At 38.6% G+C, this 26288-nt stretch overlaps 1 protein-coding gene across 2 annotated transcripts in view; it reads left to right on the forward strand.

Annotated features, from left to right (window-relative positions):
- The first annotated feature begins 1952 nt into the window (after window positions 1-1952).
- POT1 (protection of telomeres 1) overlaps window positions 1953-26288 on the forward strand; it is a 63895-nt gene continuing 39559 nt past the window's right edge. The window contains exons 1-8 of one of the 2 annotated variants that reach the window (XM_059473097.1): window positions 1953-2355; window positions 2975-3060; window positions 6458-6591; window positions 14377-14449; window positions 15781-15872; window positions 19643-19753; window positions 21599-21646; window positions 22804-22918. In XM_059473097.1, the coding sequence (XP_059329080.1) occupies window positions 6469-6591; window positions 14377-14449; window positions 15781-15872; window positions 19643-19753; window positions 21599-21646; window positions 22804-22918 (562 nt within the window). In that variant the 5' untranslated portion in view covers window positions 1953-2355; window positions 2975-3060; window positions 6458-6468. The remainder of the gene's footprint in view (window positions 2356-2974; window positions 3061-6457; window positions 6592-14376; window positions 14450-15780; window positions 15873-19642; window positions 19754-21598; window positions 21647-22803; window positions 22919-26288) is intronic. The other variant, XM_059473098.1, reaches the window with a different exon arrangement.

Raw genomic sequence — 26288 nt, forward strand, 5'->3', positions numbered from 1 at the left:
GCAAGTGGCAGCTTTAAGTTCGCATGAGCACGTCCATGGCATCCAGGTTATACAGGCTAGCCCGAACCTCCCGTTCCCAGGGGCTTGGAACTGGCACTTCCCCAAGGCAGAGAATGGGGAGCGGCTGGGGGGCTGGCACAGCTCCTGCAGGAGGGGTGTGGGAATCCTTAAAATCAGAGGGTTTTGGGAAAGCTGCAAAAGGCAGGCCTCAGAGACAGCAGAACTGTGATTGGAGCTAAGCCATAGCCATGAGATAGGTCAGCAGAAAAATTATGTAAAATGTAGAAAAGTAAGGACAAATAGAACAATGGTCTGTGTATTAATGCTTGTCTAGAATAACTCTCTAAGCTGCAGAAAAGTATATTTTTATATATATAGATGTATGATATATATATTATATATATCATATATCATATGATCTATATATATCATATATCTATCATATATATACATATATCATATATATTGAGATATTAGAAAGTTTTAAGCTTAATAACGGAGCTCTGTGCACTGTGTTTTAAGGCTTACAAGCAGGTATTGTATTTGAAATAAAGAACCATTGTTTTAATTGAAGGTACGTGCGCTTATAGTGGTTGGATAGAACTACTGTCAATATGCTTTTGCCTTGTGTGATTGGGCAAAAAACTGTTAAAGTAAGTTGTAACATTAAGTTCTCGGTCTGCTGTCTGGGATGTGAGCTGATGGCATCTTCCCATTGTCATAACCATGTAATGAGACTGGTGCTGGAAAATAGAACAGCTCAAGGCAAGTTCCTAGCAGTCCTGTCCCGTTTGTGATCTGTAGACAGCCCTCGGCCAGCGACAGAGGGGCTACAGAGGCCCGGGGACACCGGGACACGGGGACAGCCCGGCCCCGGACAACCCGGCCAAGGATAGCCCGGCTCCGGACAGCCGGGACACGGGGACACCGGGACAGAGGGACAGCCCGGCTCCGGACAGCCAGGACACAGGGACACCAGGACAGAGGGACAACCCGGCTCCGGACAGCCCGGCCCCGGATAGCCCGGCCCTGGACAGCCGGGCCACAGGGAGACCGGGACAGCCCGGCCCCGGACAGCCAGGCCAAGGGTAGCCCGGCTGCGGACAGCCGGGACACGGGGACACCGGGACAGAGGGACAGCCCGGCTCCGGACAGCCCGGCCCTGGATAGCCCGGCCCTGGATAGCCCGGCCAAGGACAGCCCGGCCCCGGACAGTCGCGCTTTGCCGTCAGCGCTGTTCCCTCATCCGTGCCATCCTCCTGGATAGGGATAGGACTACCGTTCAAAAACAGTATGAAAAATTAAAGAAAAACAGGCTTCAGGCTAGATTTCTGTGATACCCAATTGTTTTGTTGACACGTAAAACTGGAGTACTCTTTTATCAAAATTCTGCACTTTTTGTTCCTCTTTTGATTACATACAGGACAGGGCATAAGAACTTCCAATTCTTCCAGGTTTAAAATTACTTTATAGAAAGAATCTAATAGTAAATTTCATTAAAAAGTAACTGGAAAAAGAAACAGCAAAAAAAGGAGAGAAGTCAAGAGGAGAAGGTCAAGTAACCATTTAAATTAATTTGCAGTGCAAATTGATGATCCCAAATTATTTTAATTTAATTCACCTATGATGTATAAGCTTTCCACGATTTCACTTCACCGGAGTGTTTTAATTGCTAAACAGATCTTTTACACACATGAAATGAAAAAACAAAACTAAAAGAGAAAACAGAAGACCATCAGTGGGTTCAAGCCCGTCCCTGTTCCCATGCCCAGCGCTGTTCCTGTCCCCCCTGTCCCCCCGTCCCCTCAGGACGGGTGTGCCCGGCGCCGCCGCTGCGCGTGCGCGCGCCGCCTGGGCATGCGCGATGCGCGGCCGGAGCGCGGGGAGGGCGGAAGTGGCGCAGGAGGCGGCGAGGCGGGATAGGGACCGGGACCGGGACAGGGACAGGAGCAAGGACCGGGACAGGGCCTGGGATAAGGGCTGGGACAAACAGGGTTGGCGGCACACGGACACCAGCGGGTTTGCGGGCCCGGCTTTGCTTCCCTCCGGCCCGCAGCTGCCCTGCACACCGGCTCTGCTCCGGGAACGCAGTCCCCGCACAGTGCTCCGCGGCTTTGGAAGTTTCTTTCCAGGCACTGAGTAAACACTGTTGATAATTGTGTTGGTGGGCTTGGTTCTGAAGGTCTCTCTGCTTGTAGCTGGTGCATTGACTTTCTGAAGCGATTGCTTCATATGGCGTGGAGTGTGGGATCTGCAGAGTAGCGCTCTCCTCCCTTTGCAGTGGATTCAGTGCTGCTTTCTAGAGCTGAAGTACTGTTGAGATAATAATGGCTGTGTAAGAATCACTTCCCGCAGGTAATGTTTGATTGTAGTCTCTTTTGCACAATGTCAGATAAGTAAATTTTAATCTGAAATAAAGGAGCTTTTGTTTGCTTAAGAAACCTAGTTGTATTCTAAGGAAACTAAGTATCACCTTGTTCTTGAGAGTAAGAACAGCCAAGGACATACTTCCCATAAAAAATAAGTGCACTTCAGTAAGAGCAAGCTGAAGCTTTGCAGCTAAGGAAATAGGATGTGTCATGCTACTGACTTGATTTCTCCTTCTTTTAGTTAATGACATGATGTTTTCACCTCTTGAGAATTCTCAAGGATCTAATATAAAATCAGAGTTTTGAAAAAATTGTAGACAGACTACACACTTTGTTCGCTGATGGTCTTGGTGATTTCATTAAGACTGCTGTATGACAAAAGCTTTGTCTGGTGATGGCACATTGGGTTTGTGGTAGTTCTGTACTGCCTATTCTGTTCAAGCCACAAATGTTCATTTTTATGACAAAGTGTTGTGTAAAATATAGTAGGAATGTATGGCTGGTCTACACAGGTGTGTGCTTTTGTAATGAAGCATGTCTTCATAATCATTTTAACTTTGGACAATTAGCCTGAATATTGCACTGACTAGTATTTGTGTTTACAGGGGCTTCAGGTATCTACCACTGTGACTGACCACATCAATAAGATGCTGATGCTCTTGGCTATTCCTTCATTCTTCATCAGACTTTGGTGAGATTTCCTTCAGAAGTCCACACAGTCATATGTTTTATTCTCTTCTGTTTCACAAAATGACATTATTCAAGTAATTTTTATGTATGACTGAAGTATTTCTTGGTAGTAGAGAAAGGACTAAACTTTCTAGTTAGTAAGCAGAATGTCAAGATAGGGCAGAGCAGCACATAAGAGTTAAGACCATAGCTGTTCTCAGTGTTACATTTCACTTGAGTGGTGCATATTGCATTCTCTCTGGGGTGTTAAATTGTGAGTTACATCCTCTATGCAGTATATAGTCTACTTTAAACAGTCTACATCCTTTCATATAATTCTTTGTTAAAGTTGTGAAGGTCTTTGCTTGCTCACTCTCCAAATTTTTGTCACTTTAATTACTGGAAGGCAAAAGGTATTTGTAGTTCACAGTCTTCTCTCTGCTCTGTGTATGTGCTGTGTCTCACTCCTCTTCAAGGAGTGTCACATGCTGCTGTCTGCCTTTCTTGCAGTCTTTGTTGGTTTTTCTGGGGGATGTTTTCAATATCCATTCTTATGTACAGCTCTGTTTACACCATTTGCAGGCTTTTTAGGCTCAAGTTGGAATTATTCCTGTCAGGCTTTTGAGAGCAGCAAAGGTATTTGACAGACTTACTTGCACTGAGTTGCTCTCCAGAAGAGCGGGGAACACCAAGGACAGCACTAACAATATCTTCATGTGGATTTTGAAAGCCAACACTCTATCAGTTTGTTTTGGAAGATTTACTTTCATAACTCTTAGAACTGGATACTCATATCTTTGCTTCTTAATTGCTGGGAACAAGAATCTGAAAGCTTCAGAGATTAGCAGTTAGAACACATGACCTTAGTTTTATGTATATAGGAGTTTAGGAGCTGTAAAAACATTCCACTTGTTTTCTACTGGAATGTTATTTACAATGCTGTGCGTTGTTAAGACATCTTCATGGCAAAAAAAAAACAACAGAAAAATCTATTTTTAATTGCTCAAGTGGTAACAGAGAGAAGCAGGATAAAAAAATGGTTAGTCTGTTATGTTGTATATCTCCCTGGCTCATTATACTGTTGCTGGGTGAAGATCAATATTGCTGATTAACTTTGAAGTTGGCTCTTTGTAGGTGGAATAGATCAGCTTCTCAGTCTGCTAGAATAAAGTGGGAAGTAGATACTTTGAACTGAAAAGCTGTGTAAATCTTCCAGTTGCTCATTTCACTTGAGACTTGAAATCCTGGTAAGCTAATGACAATGCTGTCATGGTGTGTGTTTGAAAACATACAGATAAAGGCATTGTTTTTAGCTTCATTTAGTAACATCTTACAGAAGTTCTAACTTCTAATACCTCACTAGTCAAAGCAGGAACAGCATCTGCACCATTGTAACAGGATTTTACTTCTGCTTCAGCTCAAGCAGAAATTGAAACCTGTCTGGTGCTGTGCCTCCCAGCTCTGTGCTGTCACAGGTTGACCCTGGCTGGAAGCCAGACACCTGCCAAAGCTGCTCTTATCATTCCCCTCAGGAGGACCGGGAGGAAAAAATACAACTAAAAATTTGCAGGTTGAGACAGGGAGATCACTCAAACAAAGAGACTCAAACAAAGTAATTTAACTTACCAGTCATCAAACCAAAGTAGGATAATGACAAATAAGAACAAATCTAAAGATCTTTACCCACCTCTCCCATTTTCTGAGCTTAGCTCCACTCCAATTTCTCTACCTGTTTCTACCCCTGAGCAGTGCAGGGGACAGAGAATAGGGATTGTGGTCAGTTCATAATGCTTCATTTCTGCCTCCTTGCTCCTCATGTCAATTGGAAACTAGGAAAAAACAAAAGCTAGTCACCCTATATGTGCCATTACAACTGAGACACCCTCAAACCAAAGTATTTTATTGACATGTCATGAGTGACTCTTACTTCTTGCTTATATCTGTTAGACAAGAATAACAGCAGTGGGGAGTTTGCTGTAAATGGGGAAGGAGAAAGAAGGGTCGCTCACAACAAAAGAAATAGTCAGAAGTTACTAGTGAGGGCTGATATCTTTGGGTACTGGAGTAACAATAAGGTGCGTTTTTCATTTTTCTGAAGAATAAGGTACTTTTTAAAAGAATGTATATAATTTTGCTCTCTGCACCTGTATATCTTGACTTATGTTTGTAACTTATGATACACTGGTCTTTTAATTTTGCAATGGTTTCCCAGTTCCATTTAATTATAACTGAATATTTTGTAAGAATTCAGTCTGCATAGCACTGCAAAAGCTCTTTTGAACTGTAATTGAAATGTAGTTTAAGCTTTTACTGGTTAGATTACCCAGTTTTTGTGTCCATTCAAAACTGCAGGAAATACTCTCTTTCCTGTTCTTTACTGTCGTATAAAAATTGCTAAAACTGTTGGAAATTAGGGCTGTGGCTATAATACTGCAATCTCGATTTTCAGACAACAGAAATTGTTTTTTGCTTAGTTTAATGAAACTTACTGCAAACAGAGGATTAATAAGGTTGCAGCTTTTTTTAGATACTTGAAATAAAAATTATACCGAAAAGACAAAGATACCCCCAGAAGAAATGAGATGACAATGTAATAAGAAAATACAGCAATAGCTACTTATTGCTAGATCACTTTTTGCTATTTTTCTTATGTGTAACTTCATTGCAATAAACTACTCTTCCTCTCCCCATTCTCAGCATTATAGCACTGTCACTAGTAATTTATGTCACTGACTTTTGTTACAGTGAGGGCAGACCAGAGATGACACAGTCATACATTTCTTACCTTGTTCCAAGTCCCTTCCATGCTTAGCATCTTAGATACCATTCTTATTATCTTTATTATTTTTTCTTTACTTGATTCATTGATGATTTTTTTTTAATCTGTACCTAAGCAGATCTGTTGTTCATTTTAAGTTAAAATGAAAAATGTTTTAATTTCTTGCAGTGAAACTTTCTTATAGGGGGAAAAAACTGAATATGGGCTGTTTGTCCATGACCTTGTGCTGGGGAAGGAGTCATTCAAAGTCTTTGCATGATTTTTATCTGTATTTCTGTACATAAAATATTATACCTGTACATAAAATATTAACACTGTTTACATTTCCCTTTGCATTTATATGTATTTCTATTTCTTTGTATGTAAAATAATATTTTATTGCCATTTATGGTGTTTTGGAATGTTTGAAAAATTGAGTAATTTGGATGGTTGTCTATTGCCAAGGAAATCTTACTTTCTTCTTGCTGTGTATGGTACTAAGAAATGAGGCTAATCCCTCTGAAAATTTAGTTTTACATAATTAAACTCTCTTGTTATGAATCAGGTAAATGTTCCCCTTCTGAATAAGATGCAACTTCTAGTAACTCTTAATTTGAACAAAATGAGGAGCTTCAGGACTCTTTTCATTGTTTTTGTTTAGATAAAGCAGCTATGCCTGTTCAATTGCTGAAGATCATTGAAGGACAATCTGAGACTCCACTACCAAGCCATTTGCACAAGGAGAATTTAAAACATTTGCAAGAAGGGTGTGATTATACCAACAAATACATTCAGGTAAACTCACCAGTAAAAAAAACTTTGCCTTGCTTTGAAATAGCTCCTGTTACATTAGCAAGGTGCTTTGGTATTCCCTCTCACTTGGTGACTTTCTGCAGCTGTGTGTCCTTGTGTTCATCTGGTGCATATCTTTAAGCAGTGAAAAATTATGACCTTCTGGAACTTCATTGCATGTTGCTACTACCTTCATTGATTCACAGTCCTGTCCCTTTCTCTTATGTTATCAGACTAAAATTTTGTAGGAGTTTCTCTTTTCAGAGTTTATAAGCTGTGGACCAATTTAAAAATACATTAATATGCAGAATGTTTTTGCTGCAAATGGAGGGACTGGGGGAGGTTAAGTGGTATTTTGTTTAAAAGAAATAGTAATAAGCACCCCAATCCTGTTAAAGATCAGATTTCAGAGTAACTAAAAAGCTTTCTAAAGTAGTTCTCCTTTTGTATGAAATTATGCAATATCCAGTTTTATGAAAAGTGTTGTTTGTAGCAACTACCAGCATCAAAACACAATTAGTCTTTTTTATCATTACCAAGTGTGCACTTATATTTGACAGTAATCCCAAATGTATTTCAGATTGGAAGTACAATCCTGCTATACTAATGAAATGTAGAAATAACTTTTTTTCATGCCTAAAGCAAGTATTCTCTGTAAAATGCAGCATCAATTTTTGAGTGTGGTCTTTTTCTATCCTGTTTAACTTTTTTTTTGTCTGTGGCTCTGAGAATCCTTTTAGATGCCTCTGATGTTTATGTATCAGGCATTAACCCAGGTTTTCTTTCAATCTATTAATTAAAAAAGTGGGGGGGAAATTAAGGAAATTTGGTTCTGTGGAAAACATAAGTTGTCTTGAATCCTTCAAAAAATGGCACAAACATTTTAAAAATATGAGCTGAACTGATCTGTTTTTCTGTATCCGAAAGAAACATTTTTACTACCACAGCTGTATATTCTCAGCTCCAAATCTAGTGCTTATGTGACCCTGTGATTGAGTCCGTTTATGAGAAGGAAACTGGCAGAAGACCATCCATATTGCTGGAGAGAGGATAATTTTCTGCTGCTGTCACTGTGCACTGGATCATTGTGGTGTCAGATTGATGCCAGGAGTGGTGCACTCCGGTGCACTGAAGGAGCAGAACTGCCCTGTTTGGAAGCAGGCAGCAGTTGAGTGGTGTAGGAGGTGATTTGATTGAGAATGATTCAGCCTCCCTCAGGTCCTGTAAAGGAACAAATGGAAATGTCAATAGCCACTGCTGCTAGCAAACAGGGTTTATTCCTCAGGGGGTAGTTTCCTGCCCCTGTTCACCTGCACAATACATAGACCTTCCTGCTTTGAAGAACTGTGTCTGCAAGCAGCCCTGACATGGAAGAACAGGGATTATTGTTTGGAAGAAAGTGGTGAAGGAAACAAAAATGCATTATAAATTAGAAAATGTTTCTGCCAAAATATATGTTTCCATTTGGAGAGCAGGGCAATTACTACCAGACTATGATTTAAAGCATATATGCAGTGCTGTAGTTGATTCTGAAAGGGAAAGTGTGTAGAATGTCTTTCTCAGACTTCTGCCTTATGTTAAGAGAACTTCATGCTGCTGCTGACATGGATTAGTAGGTGGCTAAAACAGCTTGGCATAAACAGCACAACTGGAGAGCTGATAAAGCTGGTGCTAATGCACCATTAAATATGAAGGAAAATCCAGTTCTGCAGGCTGAGCTTGAAGTGAACCTTAGAATGCACTGATGTTAGGTTATCTTAGTGGTGGCACACTGTCACTCCAGACCTGCCAAAATAGGGATCAGGTCCTGCTTTGACAAGGAGGGAAGGGCAGAAGAGGTTTTTTATGAACTGTGTTCTGGTAAAAGCCACAAAAAACATTTAGGATGCTTCTGTCTGACTTGCGTGCCTCAGTCCTTTAATCCTTCTGCTTTTCTGTCTTCCTGATACCTCTTTGTAAACTGCAAGTTTCAAATTTGTGGAAAAACGGCACAAGCAATGTTTGTACCTCCTCAGTCTGTTAACTAAACATGATGCCTTCTCCTGTTAGCTCATAATTCTCTGTGTTTTGCTGTGGCAAATCTGAACCCAACCTTAAAATCAGCTGCCAAATCAGCTATAGAATCAAACTGAGGGAGCGAGGCATTATAAGGAAGGAGACACATACAGCAGAAGAATTGTACGGGGTGGGTTTGAGAGTCTGTCTAGTGGCTTGTGGAATGTCAAGGGTTTTGGAAAAACCCTTTTGGAAAAAGTATGCCTCTGAGCTCAATAAGCAGTGCAGAATTTGTGAGAGAAGAGCCAATTTGGGCAAGTTTTACTAAGGTGGGTTTTTTGGAAGTTTGGAGCTCAAGAATTTCAGGCATGGGGAGAAGGAAGTGGGGCAGTATGAGGAAATGGGTCATAGCTGGGGAACAGAACTGTACTAACACCTACTAAAGGGCAGGTGTTAGGGATACAAAGGGAAGTGGAGGGGCCAAAACATTATAGCAAAGAATGTGGTCCCAGAATTTGAAAACTCTTTGGAAGATACTGGGATGTAAAAGGAAAAATAAAAAATAAAGATGGTTAAAAAGCAGCCACTATCACATTAATAAGTTTCACTTTTAAATAGTGTGCTGATGCAATGGAAATTTCTTACTAAGAAAAAGGTACGTATGTAAATGTTGAGTGTTCCTGAGATGACTGTTTCATTGCAAAGACTTTATTACAAGAAAAATTCTGTAGTCTTTTATTTACCTGTGAATATAATTCAAGACAATCTCAGCAAGAGCAATTATGTATATATGTGTGTGTGTGTACATATGCATGTGTGTATATATATAGTGATATTTTAAACAAAGCTGTAATTTTGAAAACAAGTGAGAAACCTTTTTGGTTTTAACAGGTAGGTTCCTGTTTTTCACAGAGAAGACTAATGAGTTTTGTTGAGGAGATGAAATTATCAAATTATTTTAGAAGTCAGCATTTGTAAATAATGTTGAGGTTTTGTGGAATGATGTTATTTCTTTATAAAACAGATAGTAAAATCTTGTTGAATTTGATTTGGATTACTCCTCAGGTAGCACATTGTAGGACAAATTTTACTCTGGAAGGCCTCTGGAGTAACAATTCCCTGCTGCATATTTTACCTTGATTTGGTTTAAGAAGCATTTGCTAGCATTTAAGTCAAGTTTCCCACTAAATATGTGTACTGTAAAATCACTGTGATTTACCTGACCGTCCTTTTAATGTTGCATTTATATCCATATTATCATACTTTCTTTTAACAAAAAACCTTTTAGTCTATTTTTGTGCTGTTTTTGTCATTTTTAAAGCATTTTGCAGAGTCTGTTTTCAATAATTTTATTTTTCTTTATTGAACTTCCTTTTTTTTAGGTTTTATCGTTGAGAAGGTTACAGTGCTTTATCTGCAATTTTGTGAAAGAATACGCTTGACTGACATTTTTGGTACTGTTGATGATGCCCTCTTTCTAACTAGATGTGTAGGTCCCAAAGAGGTGTTAATATCACTGAAGTTGCTGATTTTTGCTTCATTATAAGTCCAGCATTACAATAAAAAACAGTGTTTTGAATTAATTGTTAAATCATAGGATCTTTTAGAGCATTTGTATGATTGCCAAAGAATTAGGACATGACAGTTTCAAAACTTTCTAATGCTCTTCACACAGCTGTATTTTTTCCACAGAAGGTTTTTTATCTTCATATGTGTCTATTATATCTTGACTGAGATTTTGTTCTGATATTTATGTTGTAATCCTTTGCCAATATTTTTGGAGAAATTGCTGTATCTCTTAAGATTTTGATCCCTAACTCTTTAGATGCCTTTCTGTCGCTTTCAGTGTTTCTCTTTGCTGATTTATGTCCTGCTGATTTATGACCAGAGATAGCTCAGGGATGCCACTTGCTCGGTTTCTCGGCTGTTTAGGCTTGTAAGTTTTCTGTTTCTGCTGTTTAGGTGTTCTGGAAAGGCCCAGGGATGGCCTTGAAGAGCCCGGCGCTTCAAAGGACGAGGAGAGACTTCTGATCTTGTCTCGGTCTCGGTGTTTATTAATTGTTTATCTAAAAGATTTTCTTTCAGCCCGACAGAGGTCTGCACAGCAAGTCAGCCATGGGCACACTCTGCAAGCCCCCGGGGCAGTCACTTATCTTTATACCCGAAGTTACGTGTACAATATTTATCATTTTTCCCCAATACCTTCTACCCTTATTAACCGGTGCACTTTTAGTAATGACCAATCCCAAAGTGCCACCATCACCACAGAAGATGGAGGCCAAGAAGAAGAAGAAGAAGGACAGGACACGCCCCAATTCCTCCATCTTACTTCTTTAGACCCCCCTGTACCAAAATCCTGAATCCTGTGTTTTACACTCTAATTAACTTATCCCTTCACCATACACCCAGTGAATTCCTCCCAGTCCTCATACAGGCGTCGTCTCCTGTGTCGGATCAAAGTCCTGCCACCAGACACTTCTGGCAACATTCCAGGACTCCTGAGCCCCCCAAGGGTGGTCTCGGCCACTCTGCACCTCCATCCTGAGGTGCTGAGATCCCACATCTCCCCCTTCTGTTTGCACCAGGAAGACCTCTTTTGCTATCCGATTCATAGCGTGTTTCAAACATGCAAATATGCATGGGACGACAAGTATGAGGACTAGGAGAACTATTAAAACATAGAACCCTACTCTTAAAATTCCTCTCCAAATGGGAGAGATGTCAAAGAAGTCTACCCTTAAAATTCCTCTCCAAATGGGAGAGATGTCAAAGAATTTTACCATACATTTTGCTTTGGCTGACTAATAGGTAAATTACCCCCATTGCTTATTGCAATGAATGAAAGAATGATGCATATAAGCATCATAAAATTCATGACTCCGCTTCTGCGTGAAATCATTATTCTGTTTTACATTCAAGACCCTAGAGAAGATTCCCCCAAAGTCTTTAGCTTCTCTTTATTTTTCTTCTGAATCGTTCTGTGCAGTCTGAGTCTCGACTTCTGTTTGAGTGCTTGTCTCTTTGTTTTTTGGATCTTTGTTTCTGGGATCCGCGTTTTCATGTTCTCGCACTCGAAATGGTTTCACGTGTCGTGCCGACACCCACGTCTCGATCTGTGGAGATACAAGCGAAAGCCTTGCCCCCCACTAGGTGGCGCTGTCACCGGCCTCCCCAGCTCGGATGACAGCATGAGCTCGACTGCCCCTCGTCCTGTCGACTGCCGTGTTCGTGATCTCGTTTGAGACCGTGTCTGCCTGGCTTTTAATTCAGCTGAAAATGGAGCTCGAACACCAGAGCGTCTCCCTTGAAGGAGAGGGACTGGAACTCTGAGGGTTGCCAGAGACGTCACAGGGGATCGGGCCCGCCACCGCCCGCGCTCTATTCTCCGCGCACGCGTGCTTTCCGAGCCGCTCCCTGTCTTCCCGAGCTGACGTCACTCTCTCCCCCTCGTTTCACCTCCGAGGTCTCCTCCCCTCGGTCTGTCCCTGACTCTGTCTCCTCCCCGTCTGACGTTGTGTCCCTGGCTCCCGCCGGTGTGCGCGGCCCGCCCCCTGCCGGCACCCGGGCCCGCCCCGCAATTCGAGCCGACTTTGCTCCCGGGTTGTTGCGAGTTTTGCCCGCCGCGCGCGTCTCCGCTAGTCTGCCGGCCAGGGCGGCCGCCACCCCCGGTTCTGCGCTGACAAAAGCCGCACTGGAATTCGTGTCTCCCTTTATCTCCTCTCCCGCGCTCCCCGCCGGCTCCGCCGCTGTCGCGCCGTGCCCCCCGCTAGGAAGCGCCCCCCCCATCCCTTCTCTCCCCCCTTCACCCCCCCTTCCGATCCTGACTCCCCTGTAGTCTCCAGAGTTTCAGGACACTTTAGGAGCTTCCTGGGGTTTCTGGGTTTTGGGACCGGGGGCTTTAATATTATTTCCTGCTCTCTTTTCTCGAGAGCCCTTTCTTCCTGGCTTCTTGAGGCCAGAGCTAATTTTTTCCCAGAGCTTTGCTCCCCCCCTTTCCGAGGGTGCTGCAACTTTTCGTTGCTCCTCCAGTCTTTTCGACTGCTCCAATATGCCTTCCAGCATTATCCTTGCTGGCGAGAGCAGCTTTAACGCTGTCTCGTCCTTTTTTGTTGCTAAGAAATATAAGTGCCTATTGATTTCCTGACAAAACCCCACTTCGAATAGCAGGCATGTTTCGGCCAGTGGGTAATTAAGCCTTGCCCACAACAATAGCTGTTTTAATTCTTTCTTTGGGATCCCTTCTGTATATGCTTGAGCCACGCCTTGTAAGGCGGACAAAATTTCCCGTTGTTTTTGGGAGAGTGTGCAATTATGTTCTTATTTTTGACCTTCTCACCGAATCTGTCGTCAGAGCTGTCCGAAAGCTCCCTGTCTCTGTCCAGCAGGTCACAGGAGAAGGAATCCAGAGGCGCCTTCTGGTTCCGATCCGGACTGCTCTGCTACGAACTGTCTTCGGCAGAAGCTGAGAGATGTAATTCTCAGTGACTGCTGTTTTTTGCAGACTCTTCTGGCCGTTTTTTTTTTCTTCTTTCTTCTTTTCCTTTTTTCTTCAGGCTTCTCTCCTCAGGAGCTGTCAGTGCTCTCCTGGGAACTCATCCTAGATCGGAGCTGCTCTCTCGGCTCTTCAGCTCTTCAGCTCTTCAGGGCTGATCCCCCCCCCGAAAGGGTTGGTGGGGAGTAGCCCACGCAGCGAACGCCACTTGTAGATTTTCAGTGTTTCTCATTGCTGATTTATGTCCTGGTGATTTATGACCGGAGATAGCTCAGGGATGCCACTTGCTCGGTTTCTCGGCTGTTTAGGCTTGTAAGTTTTCTGTTTCTGCTGTTTAGGTGTTCTGGAAAGGCCCAGGGATGGCCTTGAAGAGCCCGGCGCTTCAAAGGACGAGGAGAGACTTCTGATCTTGTCTCGGTCTCGGTGTTTATTAATTGTTTATCTAAAAGATTTTCTTTCAGCCCGACAGAGGTCTGCACAGCAAGTCAGCCATGGGCACACTCTGCAAGCCCCCGGGGCGGTCACTTATCTTTATACCCGAAGTTACGTGTACAATATTTATCATTTTTCCCCAATACCTTCTACCCTTATTAACCGGTGCACTTTTAGTAATGACCAATCCCAAAGTGCCACCATCACCACAGAAGATGGAGGCCAAGAAGAAGAAGAAGAAGAAGGACAGGACACGCCCCAATTCCTCCATCTTACTTCTTTAGAACCCCCTGTACCAAAATCCTAAATCCTGTGTTTTACACTCTAATTAACTTATCCCTTCACCATACACCCAGTGAATTCCTCCCAGTCCTCATACAGGTGTCGTCTCCCGTGCAGGATCAAAGCCCTGCCACCAGACACTTCTGGCAACATTCCAGGACTCCCGAGCCCCCCAAGGGTGGTCTCGGCCACTCTGCACCTCCATCCTGAGGTGCTGAGATCCCACACCTTTCCACTTTTGTGCTAAAACTCTAGTCTTTTTGCTGTTTTTGTAACTAATAAAAGTTACATGTATAGTTCCACAGCTACTGTTTTATTGTTTAAGTTTATCATCTAGTCAGTGGCATCTAAATAGTATTGACATGTAATACTTGCTTTGTTGTATTTCTAGAATGTTGTTTTTGATCAGTGTTTATAGCAGTTGGTTTTTAGCTTTTTGTTAAGAATGTTAATGGCAATTTATGCTTGTTCCATAAATTCTGCCTTTTTTATCTTACAGATGTTTCAGCTGTTATCAGTATTGCAGTAACTTAGTGGCATAGGATCTTAGTTCACAACATCTTATTTTTTTTTTTTTTGCTTTGTAGGGAATAGTTACTCTTTCCTACCCATTAACAAAACTCAGAGATGGAACAGACTTTTTCAAGATTGTTGTTCAAGGTACTACATTTAAGTACACATTTTAAATTTATGGTACTACATCAGTAGTTCCTGCTTTTGTGTTCAGTAGAATGTTAGATTTAAAATAATCTCTAAAACTGTTCATTTTCTTAAGAAGAAAGTTTAAGATAAACTTAGGCCAGGTATGTTAATAGAACCAATGCAGTCTTTATATATCTTTATATATCTATATATCTTTATATTCTCTACAAGAAGTAGACTTCTTGTTGCATAACTTTTTAAAAGACTGTCCTGGGAATGTATTAGCTATATGTATAGCTTTAATGGTGTATTTTCAAACTGCTTATCATAAAAAGGACCAAGAAAATTGCACACATAATAGTTACCACATAATATAAATAGCATATACTTTGTACCTTCAATATAGGTCAGTATTTTGAACAGCAGCAAAATATTTGTGTTTCATTCCATTTTAATTTAAGCATTTAAGAAAAGGAAATTTCACCTGACTACTCAAGTATTTAAATACCAGTAACTAGATTAGCACTTTGAGAGACCTGAATTGTTCATCATGATATGAAATGATATCAAAAATTAGTATGTTCCTTTTAAGTCTTGAGTTTGTCATCCCCTCCAGTCAGGAGGGTGGAGGAGGTCATTTGTCAGGGGTCTGTTGGATTCAAGGAACTTTCCATTCCCTTTCATTTCATTCTCAGCTTATTCCTTACAGTGGCTGGGAATCATCATGTGCTCCCTCTGAGCCTCCTGACTCCTGGTGCTGCTGCCTGTGCCTGGTGTTGGCAGAGGTGAATGGAATTGTTGGGGCCTCAGTCAGTCTCCCTGCTGGCTCCAGGTTTCTCAAAGGGATGCTTAACCTCCCCGAGTCTTGCTGATTTCGGTGACTGTTCAGGAGAGGAGAGTTCATGCACATTCTCCATAGAAACATAAGTTTGCACATCTAAATCATTGAAACAGTAAAAAGTAGAAAACTCTAAAAAAAAATAACATTATTTCTGCTGCAGTCTTCCTGGAAGGCTATTAATTAATATTTCTATGACCTAGAATATCTTCAGTTTATAACAGATTCTACAGTAGGGTCTGTTGTTAATCTAAGACTATACATTGAATTATCCAAGTGGAAATCTTTTTCATTTCTGTTTAATTGTACACTGGTGTACAACAGACTCATTTTAATCCTCTTATGAAGAATATACTGAGCAATATACCTGCAGTTAGCACATTTCCTGTTTGTACATTAATTGAAAAATTTTAGACTGTAGATCAAGTTGTTTTGTAAACCTCTTTCCACTGCTGTTATGTTTTGGAGAAGGTATAGTGATTGGAATCACTTTTGCTTTTTTTCCCTCCAGATTCGGATAACTTGTGTTCCCAGATCAGCAGCATCAATGTTTTCATTTATGGAAAAATGGCAGAGGATTGTGCAAAACTTATACGCCATGGGGTAAAAAAACACCAAAACATATATAGATATAAATTCCTGGTTTAGGAATTGTTTTTCACAGATGTATGTCAACTTCTTGTCTTGTCTTGGTCTAGCTATCCCTAAAATTAGAAATAGTCTGTTCAGTCCCTTCAAATCTATGATACTTGCTTATGGAAATTCTTTCTCACGCTAATATTGAAAAAAAGAAATTATTTTTATCAGTGCTGTTTACCTAGCAAGCAAAGGATCATGAATATGGATAATAGAGAAGACACTGTTTTATATTCATATTTTGAATGTTCTTCCATTTGATAAGATATATTTTATAATTAAATTCATTTAAAAGGCAGTTACACTAAAATATTTTAAAAAATAAATTCAAAACTGTGCATACAGGGTTTTTTTTAATTGACTTGGTGCTGGTGTCTTGCTTTGTCAGAGATAATAGTTTAGTTTGATTAGCTCCAGGTAAAAGACTTAGACAGGTCAGCCTGTGAGTTTGTTTACCACTAAAGAAGGAAAAGAAGATAAAAAAAATTACCTCCGTCTTTTTATAAGACTGCCTATCAGTTTACTGACATTTCAGTATTCGACAAATGTGAAATTAAAATTAGAATGTGAAATATTACAAGCTCATGTTAGTGCTTTTTCATTTGTGGTATGAATTCACACTAAATCATAGAATAGTTTGGGCTGGAAGGCACCTTTAAAGATCAGCCAGTTAAAACCCTCCTGTCGTAGGGAGGGAGATATGGGCAGGGACATATTTCACCTGATTAGATTGCTCCAAAGCCCCATCCCAGCTTACTTTGAACACCTCCAGTGATGGGGCATCCACAACTTCTCTGGGCAAATCAGTCTTTATACAGATTTCTCAATTCCATGTAATTTTCAATTTTGATGGGGAAGCCAGGGTGTAAAGTTCCTGAACTAATTTGCTAAATATGTAAGCTGCAGAATCTTTTTAAATTCAATGAACAAATTCGTTTTGTCCTGATAAAAATACAGATGTTGAACAGGGCACTGAGCAGCAATTATAAGATAAAAAGATCATTACTAAACAGCTGAATAAGAAGCTACAACCCACAGGCAACAACCCTTAGACAGCCAAGGTGTGCTAGAACTTCAGTTTGTTCTTCCCCAGTGAACTGAACCATCATGGTGCTTCCCTCGTGTCTCAAATTAGATTTTAATTTTGGAAGAATATGAATATAAAGAAACTATGATTTCAGAAGCTAGCAGAGTTTGGAAAAAAACTCCAGTTTTTAGCCATTAAAGAATTGCTTCAGTAAGGTGCATAAGGTAGTGTTTATTTGCTGCATACCATTTCAGATTTTAGTATTTTTTAATTTCCATATCATATCTTCCTAAAGTTTAATGCTGTAAGAACTTTAGCTAAAGTAGCCAGGGGGAGCAGCTGGCGATTTCTAAAAAATGTGAGTGACCATGTTGTCTCCTGACAGTCTTCTTGATCTGTAACAGAATAACCATCAGGAAAAATACTGTATTTCCTGTATTTCACACTTTGAGGGAAATAGAATTTCTTTTTGCCATTTAAAAATGTTGTTTGAATCTCATAATTTATTTATGCAATATACTTCTGTTGACATCAAAATCCACCAATTTAAGTAAATAGCTTTGATTCCCAAGGCAATTACAAGATCTTCTTAGCTAAATATTAAATGGAAACGATCTATTTCAAAAACTAATATAGCATTAAATTTCAAAGCAGCATACAAATATTAGGATTTTTTTTTATCATGTTTAGAAACTGCAAGTCACAACCTGTCAAAGTTGACAGTGAATTTGTAAAAAAATCTGAGAAGGTGTCTGTTCTTTCTGCCTGTAGAACTAGATTTTGAGGTTAGTGCTGTCTTTTTCTCATGGAAATTGCACAGTCCTTTCACAGTGTGAGAGGAGGTTTGTTTTTGTTTTTTTCTAATGTGGTGCTTGATATGGCATATATATTACATGACAGTAATCACTAATTACCTAATACTACTCAAGAAAATTTTACTTCTTATCAGCTTGTTAAAAGGCTGAGTCTCTGTAATTCTGAAATTCATTCTGACACAGCAAGAGCAAGACAAGAGCTACCTGTACAGATCTCCAGTCCTGTCTCAGCAGCCATATCCCAGAATCTTGTGCAGTCTACATTCTAATAAAATGCTGAAATGGAAATAATGTATAAGACATAGCTTTTTACATAAAGGGCGATTTTACTGTTGAAGGGACGTTCTGAGTAGCACCACCAAACAGTGAAAGGAAAGACACATATTAACACCTGATTTTGGCAAAAGTAATGGAGTTTGCTGAAGTTTATATTTGTATATTTCTGTATTTGGAAAGAATGAGACAACTTTCATATGTGTTAGTAGGACAGCGTGTTAGAAGTGCAGAGAATACTGAGTGTTCTAATTGTTTTGACATGTTTTAATTTAGCTTTGAGTATGGCTTACTTCTAGGTTTATATATTGCTTTTTTAGTCAAAGTGTGCATTGTGACACTACCTGAAAATCATCTAAGTAGTTTCATTGTGAATTAAACTGTCTGATTAAATTTATGTTTTCTGCAGAAATTTTCCCCAATGTTTTAATAACTACATATATCACTGTCACTTAATCTAGAGGCCTTTCTTTTTCTTGCACAAAACATTAAGGTTTTGGATCTTAAATCATTTAGCATAGCATTGTCAGATTGCTGAAATAGCAAAAAAAGTGCTGTCATAGTGCAATATTTGCTCAAACTGTCAACTTCAATCAGAAAACGCTTTTATTTGTTGTAATCAAATAAATACATGAAGAAAAATTATTCAGTAAAAGTTTATAGAAGTGCATTTGGTAGAAGCTTGAATAGAAAGAGTTCCAAGTCTAACATGTTTATTGGAATGGAGCACATTGGCACAGCCCTGCTAAGCAGTTCTGATAGCAAGGGAGCTGACTATAAAGGAGCTTTACATTGTATCAGATAGCTTTTTAAATCACCTCTGGTTACCTAAAGATATTTAATGTATTCACTATCTTCTCCACCTTTTTAATTGTTACTTTTTTTTTTCTTTTTGATTTGGTGAGGTTGCTGCTAAAAACATGAGCTGCTGCTGGGACTTGAATAATGTACCCTTTAAATCCTCTTTTTCTTTTCTTTTTGTGGTGTCTGAGGAACTTTGTACCAAAGTGAAAATAGAGTTATAATTTCTTTCTGTGCCAGAATCTCAGGAGTGATGCCAGAGATGTTTTTAAGATCTCTTTTGCTACCAGAAACTTACCTGTTGATTGACCTACCTATTTAACCCTTAAGGAAGCTGTTGGTCCAGCCAAAACAGTCTATAGGAGAGTTTCTTAAATGTACAGCTGTAATTCATTGGGAAAGAAGCTCTGAGAAAAAATATTTTATCACTGCTGGTCTGACATGTGATTTCTTTTTACTTTAGTTAAGCTAAACAGAAAGCAGTCAGTCCTTATTGTATTTAAAGAAGAATGATTCTTTTGCTTTATTCAGTGTGAACCTTCCTCCCTAGGCTGTGTCAAAAATAGCACTGTGTTACAGTAACGTCATGAGTGTGAAAATTTCAGCAGAATTAAAATGAAAAGCTTCCTGGCATTTGTTGTAAATATAAATTCCATGGGGAGAAGAACTAAATTGGGAAACTCAAAGATTTTAAAATTTGTTCAGGATTTTTGTTTCTTCAATGTCTTGAGACTTTAGGGTGAAATTTCACATGATATAGTCTTAAAATAGAGCATGTGTTAGAATCTCTATAATTTTCTGTTATTGCTCTGTCCCCATAGGAAACCTTCATAGCTGCAGGATTCAAGGTGATAAAATTGCTTACAGACAGAGAGGATGATAGAAATGATTGTCACCTGGAAGTGTCTGAAGAAGCTGGATCAACCATTTATGTACGTGTTGTCCAACTTTTTTTTTTTCTTTTTTTTCAATTTCCAAAATGCATTTATTTTGCTTTATAATAGGAAAAAAACCAATAAAATCTATGTGAAACTTAAATGGTACAGATTATTTACCATGTTCATCAGGAAACAAGACATGTTTCCTCTGTGTGTGTGTGTGCACATGTAATTTTATAATAGCCCTAACCAAATTATTTTCCAGATAAATTTCTTCTTGTTGAGTGGAAGAATTTGACTATGGTTGACTTTAGATACATTCCTAGGGCTGTTTAAACTACTGTTTTGCATAACACATTTCAATAATGCTGACAAGGTAGAGGGTGCAAGAGTGATTTCAGGTCTAAAATTTTTAGTTTTCTCTGGTCTGTGAGATTGTGCTGTTTTAACTCGCATCATTAGTTGTTGCCTTTCAAACATATGGACTGCTATAATCTAAATTTTATACAGAGAATTGTACTCTTTTGTCCTGAGTAAAATATTTGTTCTTTTGTACTATTACATCAATTCTGTTTAGTTTTATCTGTACAGTTATCGTCTAATTAAATCCTAAATTTAAGAAAAAAATTTTTTTTTTAAATTTCAGAAAGGCACTTCTGTTCTGCAATTGACCTCTATAGGTAACTAAAACTTGCCACACAGCTCAGTGAGAAACAAGATTGTTTAAAATGCTAGTGCAGACTGTTTCATGACATTCATTATCTGTTGATGATGATGATATATAGGTAGAAAGAATATTTTTCATTGAAGATCATGGATAGCAAAACTGCCCTGAGTCTGAATAGGTGCATGTAAGCTAAAAGTGTCTATATTTTAGAAACTACTCCAGGCCTTCAATTGAGTATTGGCAAGACCTTATTACATACAGTCTAATCCCAAAGACACTGCAGCTCCCTGAATGCCTGGGTTGTGCTGAAATGTTTATCTCATCACTGACCACAGAATGGAGCTTGTGGCACTTGGTTTGGTGACACACATATTGGATGCTTAACATTGATACAAATGAGCAGACTTTGTGTGGGCTTCACTTCCCCAGTCATAACTTTTCACTTGGCTGTTTAAAAGTAAAATCAGCTTCAGGAGTGCAGCTGAGGTGGGGAGCAGAAGCAGATCCCTGGCAGGAGTGGGCAGTGCTGAGGCAGGACACAGCTGTGACAGGGGCTCTGTGACCAGCAGCCAGGCTGGGCTGTGGCTCTGGGGTGGTGGCTGAGCCCTGTGTTCCTCACAGAGAGTGGGGAGTGTTCGCTTTTCATCAAATCTCCACGATTAGTTCTTTAAAAGACATTACATTGAAGGTAAGTCTGGCTTATAAATAAGGCTCAAAAAGCTTAGGAACTATCTTTAAGTAAAATTTATCCCATTCTGGTGAGCTTTTTCCCCCAGAGGAAAGTAACAAGTCACTGAAAATAGATGTGCTCCAAGCATTGACATGTACATACATCTTTATGTGCAAAACCTTAAACCCATTTAAGGTCTATGTTAAGCAAGTGTAGTTCTAAATTTGTGGCCTCCAGCTTTCAAATGCTACTCTCTTAATGTGACCTAACATATTCAACTGGGTGACTTTAGAAAATGTGTGTATTTTTTTGAATTAATGAATACATGGTATTTACTGCACTCACACTCATACATACCTTTTGTATGAGTGTGAGTGCAGCAAATACTGCTTTCTTTTCTTCTGTAGCTAAAATTTTACTAGATTCAGATATGGCAAAAATGTCCGTAGGGCTGGTTTGTATTTCTGTATAGTGTTGTATTTGCTTTAAAGTTATCAAATGTTGTTATATTTTCAGTACCTTCAATTTTGTAGTCAGGAAGTTTGTTATTTTTTCTCCACAGATCTACACTAAACCAGGAACAAGTGCTGCTTCAGAAACTGCATCTGTGGTGAGTTTGTATTTGGGATAGTTTTAAATCACATGAAATTAACTACATGTTAATAGGAAGGCGTGGAATTCATTTTTGTTCCAGTTTAATTTATTTCCATATGCTTATCCCAGCAGTCATTTAGCTTTTACTTTTACGAATAGTATACCTGGAACACAAAATAAAATGTGAAAGAAGTAGTACATTTTCTATCCTTGTAGTACAGTTCCCATCTCAATCTCCAAATGGATTTCATGTTGGTTTAGGAAATTGGAATTAGAGAGGTAATTGTTGGTCTAAGCAAGATTGTATGCTTGTGTTGTAAAAAGAAAAAATGAAATACAAAACTTCCTTTGATTTAAAATCAGACTTCCAATACTGGTTTTAACATTTATTTTGATTTCTGTTTGGAACAAGCCCTTATGTGTCTGACTTAAATTCTACAAGAAATAGTATTTTAAAAGCAGAGGAACCAGTTTATGAAATTTTAGTGTTCTTTATCATGATGTTAAAGATTCAGTACCAGTGGTGCTAGAGTTTGTTTTCAAATTTATTTACAGTTTCATTTTTTCAGTATAGTACTTGAAAACCTAAGTTTTCAATCAGTTTGAGAGAACTCTTATTCTTTAAAAGAGTCTAATCAGCAACCTTAAGATGAGAGAATAGTCCTTAAACTGTAGAAATTAGCCCTTAATTTCTTTAATCCTCCAGCAGCTGTGGAATTTTAATCAGGAGATGTGCACAGTGGCTGTGAGAGGTAACCCCTGCCCCCCACCACCAGCCCAAGACACGGATTCTGTGCAGCGATACTGCCAAGCAGAAGTACAAAGCTATTTATAAATGTGCTTTAAAAAGTCCTCTGGATGGACATGTCAAAATGAAGCAGTAAAAAATTGTCTTTCATTATTCTTTATTGTAATGGCTTTTACTCACCTGGTTCATGTGTTGAAACTCACTTCAATTAACTGATTGGCTTATTGTAAGAGAGGTGCAATCACAGAAAGAGAAGTCCTTTCTGAGTCTCAAGTGAATAAGATACAAAGAAATAGATAATCTCTATTTCTTTTTTTAAGATTAAATAAATATGTCTGAGGATTAATGATGTTAAAAGACAAAATTCTGTGTGAATGTTTGACTAATTTTTTCTTCTGTTCCCTTATTGTATCATGCCTTTTCAGTCTGTTGCTCCAAAATATGTGTATACTCCCCTGAATCATCTCAAAGATGGAACTGTAGTGAACTTGTATGGAGTTGTGAAATTTTTCAAGCCTCCATATATTAGCAAAGGAACTGGTATGTACAATATTCAAGAGATTTGAAATGTCCTCCAGCCAGAACTGTTCTTACTATGTTTTTTCAAAATCAACTAGAAAAACAAATTCACATGATCCTTTGACCATAGCTTTGACCAGCTAATACAAAAAAACAAATAGATAAGAGATATCAGCCAGTTCAGGCAGACTGGTGGAGATAGCAAATGAAGAAAATTCTTAAAGGGGATTTATTATTTGTCCAGCTACTTTAACAAGACTTCAGGGAATTGAGGACTTGGAACATCTTTATTAGACAAGCACTGATTGCTGGAAATCATTAGGGCAGCCATTCTTTCCAGATATGTAAAAATGTGAAGTTAATTGCACCAACTTACGAAGCAGCGTGTCTCTGAAGCAGCTAGGAGAGATTTTTTTCAGCTGAGTTACTTGTCAAGTTAATCACTTCCATTTCATTATTAGAAATTTAATAGGGAAAATAAATATTTGTTTAGCAACTAGTCCTTTCCAAAATGTCATAAATAACTTCCTGATATGTCTTCCCTGTATATTTTCAGTTGACATTATTAAAATAAACCCAACAGTATCACTGGAGAACAGGGGCATAATCTGATATTTCTTATTTATGAAGATAGTTGTAAATTCACTTACTACTCTATAATGAAAATCTCTAATGCAGTTCTAATTAGTCTTGGCTTTTGAGTAAAAATATTCACTAACGCATCAAATATTTCAATGTTGGTTTTTAATTTTTTGCACAATCCAGAGTGATGTATGTTTGCTTGAGAGGGTACAAAATGGTCAGTGATTGTTCTGCATTGTCAGAACATGAAGCATGAAGTGGCTCTTGTCAGAAAAGTCTGTAGTTGCTTTAGATCTGAGCCAATCCTGCACCAATACGTTCTCTGTCTGACACTGTAATAACAGAATCATGTAGCTTCAAGCTGATGCCCCCTGGAAGCATGGAAAGTGGGGCCACTCTGCTTTATCCACATGGGTCTTTATTCACTAAATATGCCCTGAGGTATATGATGCTGCTCCTTCTTACACACATGAAGGCCTAGGGCTGAGATTTTCCACTGTGTTCCCACTGAAGGTGGATACCACTGGACAGGTACCTAATTTAGTCTTGTTGATTTATGTAATCTATAATTAAAGTTCATCATTTTCATTGCCATTATTGGATTAAGTGAGTGTTAAAACACTGATCAATTAAATGAGTTTTCAGTATGTTCATAAATAATTTATTACACAGAAAGTTGTTTTAGCTAAGCACGCTTTTGCTCAGGGCATATAGTTTGACACCTCAGTATATAAGAACTTCATGAGTTTTTAAAATTGTCCAAGAAAGTGCTTTGGGTCTTGCTTCATATAAGAGAAAAATGGGATTTTGTCTGATAGAAGATCTGCTGGAAGTGTTCAGAACTATATTCTAACTTTCCTTCCCCAATAGTTTAAGATATTTTAAATTTTTAACAAAGATGATATTCTCTTCTATCCCTCTCTTAATCTTAAGGATATCTCATGTACTTAACCTTGAGATTTAAAAGAGAAGTAAATAGAAGAAAAAAGACCTCTGCAGTGTCCAATTACAGAGATTATATGCTTGACCATGAAAGTTTTAGGACATTACAAAGTGACACCTACTGCTTCCCCAACCCTTCTTTTTGTGTAGATACTGGTCAGTATTTTCCATAAAGCAGGGAAGAATGAAGAATCCTTGCTGCTGGTTAACAATGTCATAGAATTAATGTCCTATTTTTCTGGGGAAACCTTCATCTAGCATTCTATCATAGATACATGCAGTGTATTTTTATGTCACATGTTCAGTTAAAATCTCATTTTATCCTACTTAGACATTTATTTAGATTGTAACTATTTTATTATTACGAAATATTTCTTAGAATCAAAATTAATAAAGGATGACAGTTTTGGAAAAGACACTTCTAAGAAGCTTGACCACTTCCAGGTCAACAGTTCTACATGCCCAAAATGCAGATTGAGAATCAAATCAGATTATTAAAGAATTTTTGAAGCATGGAGTTTTATTTTTGTTTTCAATTGTTTTTTGATCTTGAGCCAAGTTCATCAAACAACCAAGAGTTTGTTTAAATTATGTAGCTGAAAAATGAGCTCTAATTTCAATGATACCATTTGGTTGACTTGAATTGCAACAGTCAATTTTTAGCAAGTAATAGCAAACTGACTTTACAGTGCAAAGCAAACCCATCACAGAATGTTGTGGTGTCCTTTTGTGAGGAAGCAGACTCAGTTATATCTGCAGTAGTTTTTCCTTCAAAGTATTGTGTTCCATTTTGGGGTTCTTTTATGAATCAAAATGTTGAGGATTTATATAAGTTTTGCAGAACAGAATAAAAACTGTTGCAGAGGTAAAGACAGCAATTTCATTTCTAGACCCCTAGGGATTAGAATACTGTTTTCCTTTCTGTTCACTGTGGTTTATATGCATTTTTTTTTTAATAATCACTCTTTATTATCTTAAAATATAGAAGATAAATAAAAGATTAAAAAAATATCTGAAGGTATTAATAATAATAATAAATAGTTAATAGAAATCTTAAGACAATTACTTTGATCTAGAGATTTCAAATGATGGCATTGAAACATCTGTTTAGACAGATGCTTCTGGTAGTTACCAAATTGTATCTCTAAAGTGTATCACTATTATGTTAGAAATAACAAGCTCTAGTAAAACAGTATGATTCTTCAGAGATTTTATTTTAGCCTTCTGGAGCATATGTTTTTATGTGCATATATATACACACATAGGACTGTGTGCACATGTATATTATTTTTTCCTGTCTTGTTGAAATATAAATGGTAAGTTAGCTGGGTCAGCTGTTGGGTGTTAGTGCAGACACTTGTGTATTGAATGGCCTCAGTAATTCTTGAAAACAGTATTAAATGTTTCATTTAGTTTTGAAGAGAGAATAATTTGCTACAGTAATCTGTCTTTTTTGTGTGTATTGAAATAAAAGAAACAGAAGGCAATCTTTAATTAGAGTCCCTGACTGCTAACAACATTGCCCAAAACCTTTTTTATCTCTTGGAAGGGAGAAGTTATTGGTTCAGGGTAGAGGGTTTTCCACTAAATGTTATTGAAGAATAAATATGTGATTGCCCAGAGGGGGATGTGTAATTAGATAGATGCTTTCCACCTTAACAATTTATACAAGGATATTTGTCAGGAACTGCTGAAGTCCTCAGTAGAACTACAATAAATTTTTAATCAGTAAATACTAAGCAACTTGTTGGTTCTACAATATCAATAACTACTAATCTGGAAAGCTTTTTTAGCAATTTTTGTTTTCTTAGGATGACTGAGAAATGAGTTTGTATGTGAAGCTGTGGGGTGTGGGGTTTTTGTGTTT

This window comes from Ammospiza nelsoni, chromosome 5 (assembly GCF_027579445.1).
Source record: "Ammospiza nelsoni isolate bAmmNel1 chromosome 5, bAmmNel1.pri, whole genome shotgun sequence".
Taxonomy (NCBI): Eukaryota; Metazoa; Chordata; class Aves; order Passeriformes; family Passerellidae; genus Ammospiza; species Ammospiza nelsoni.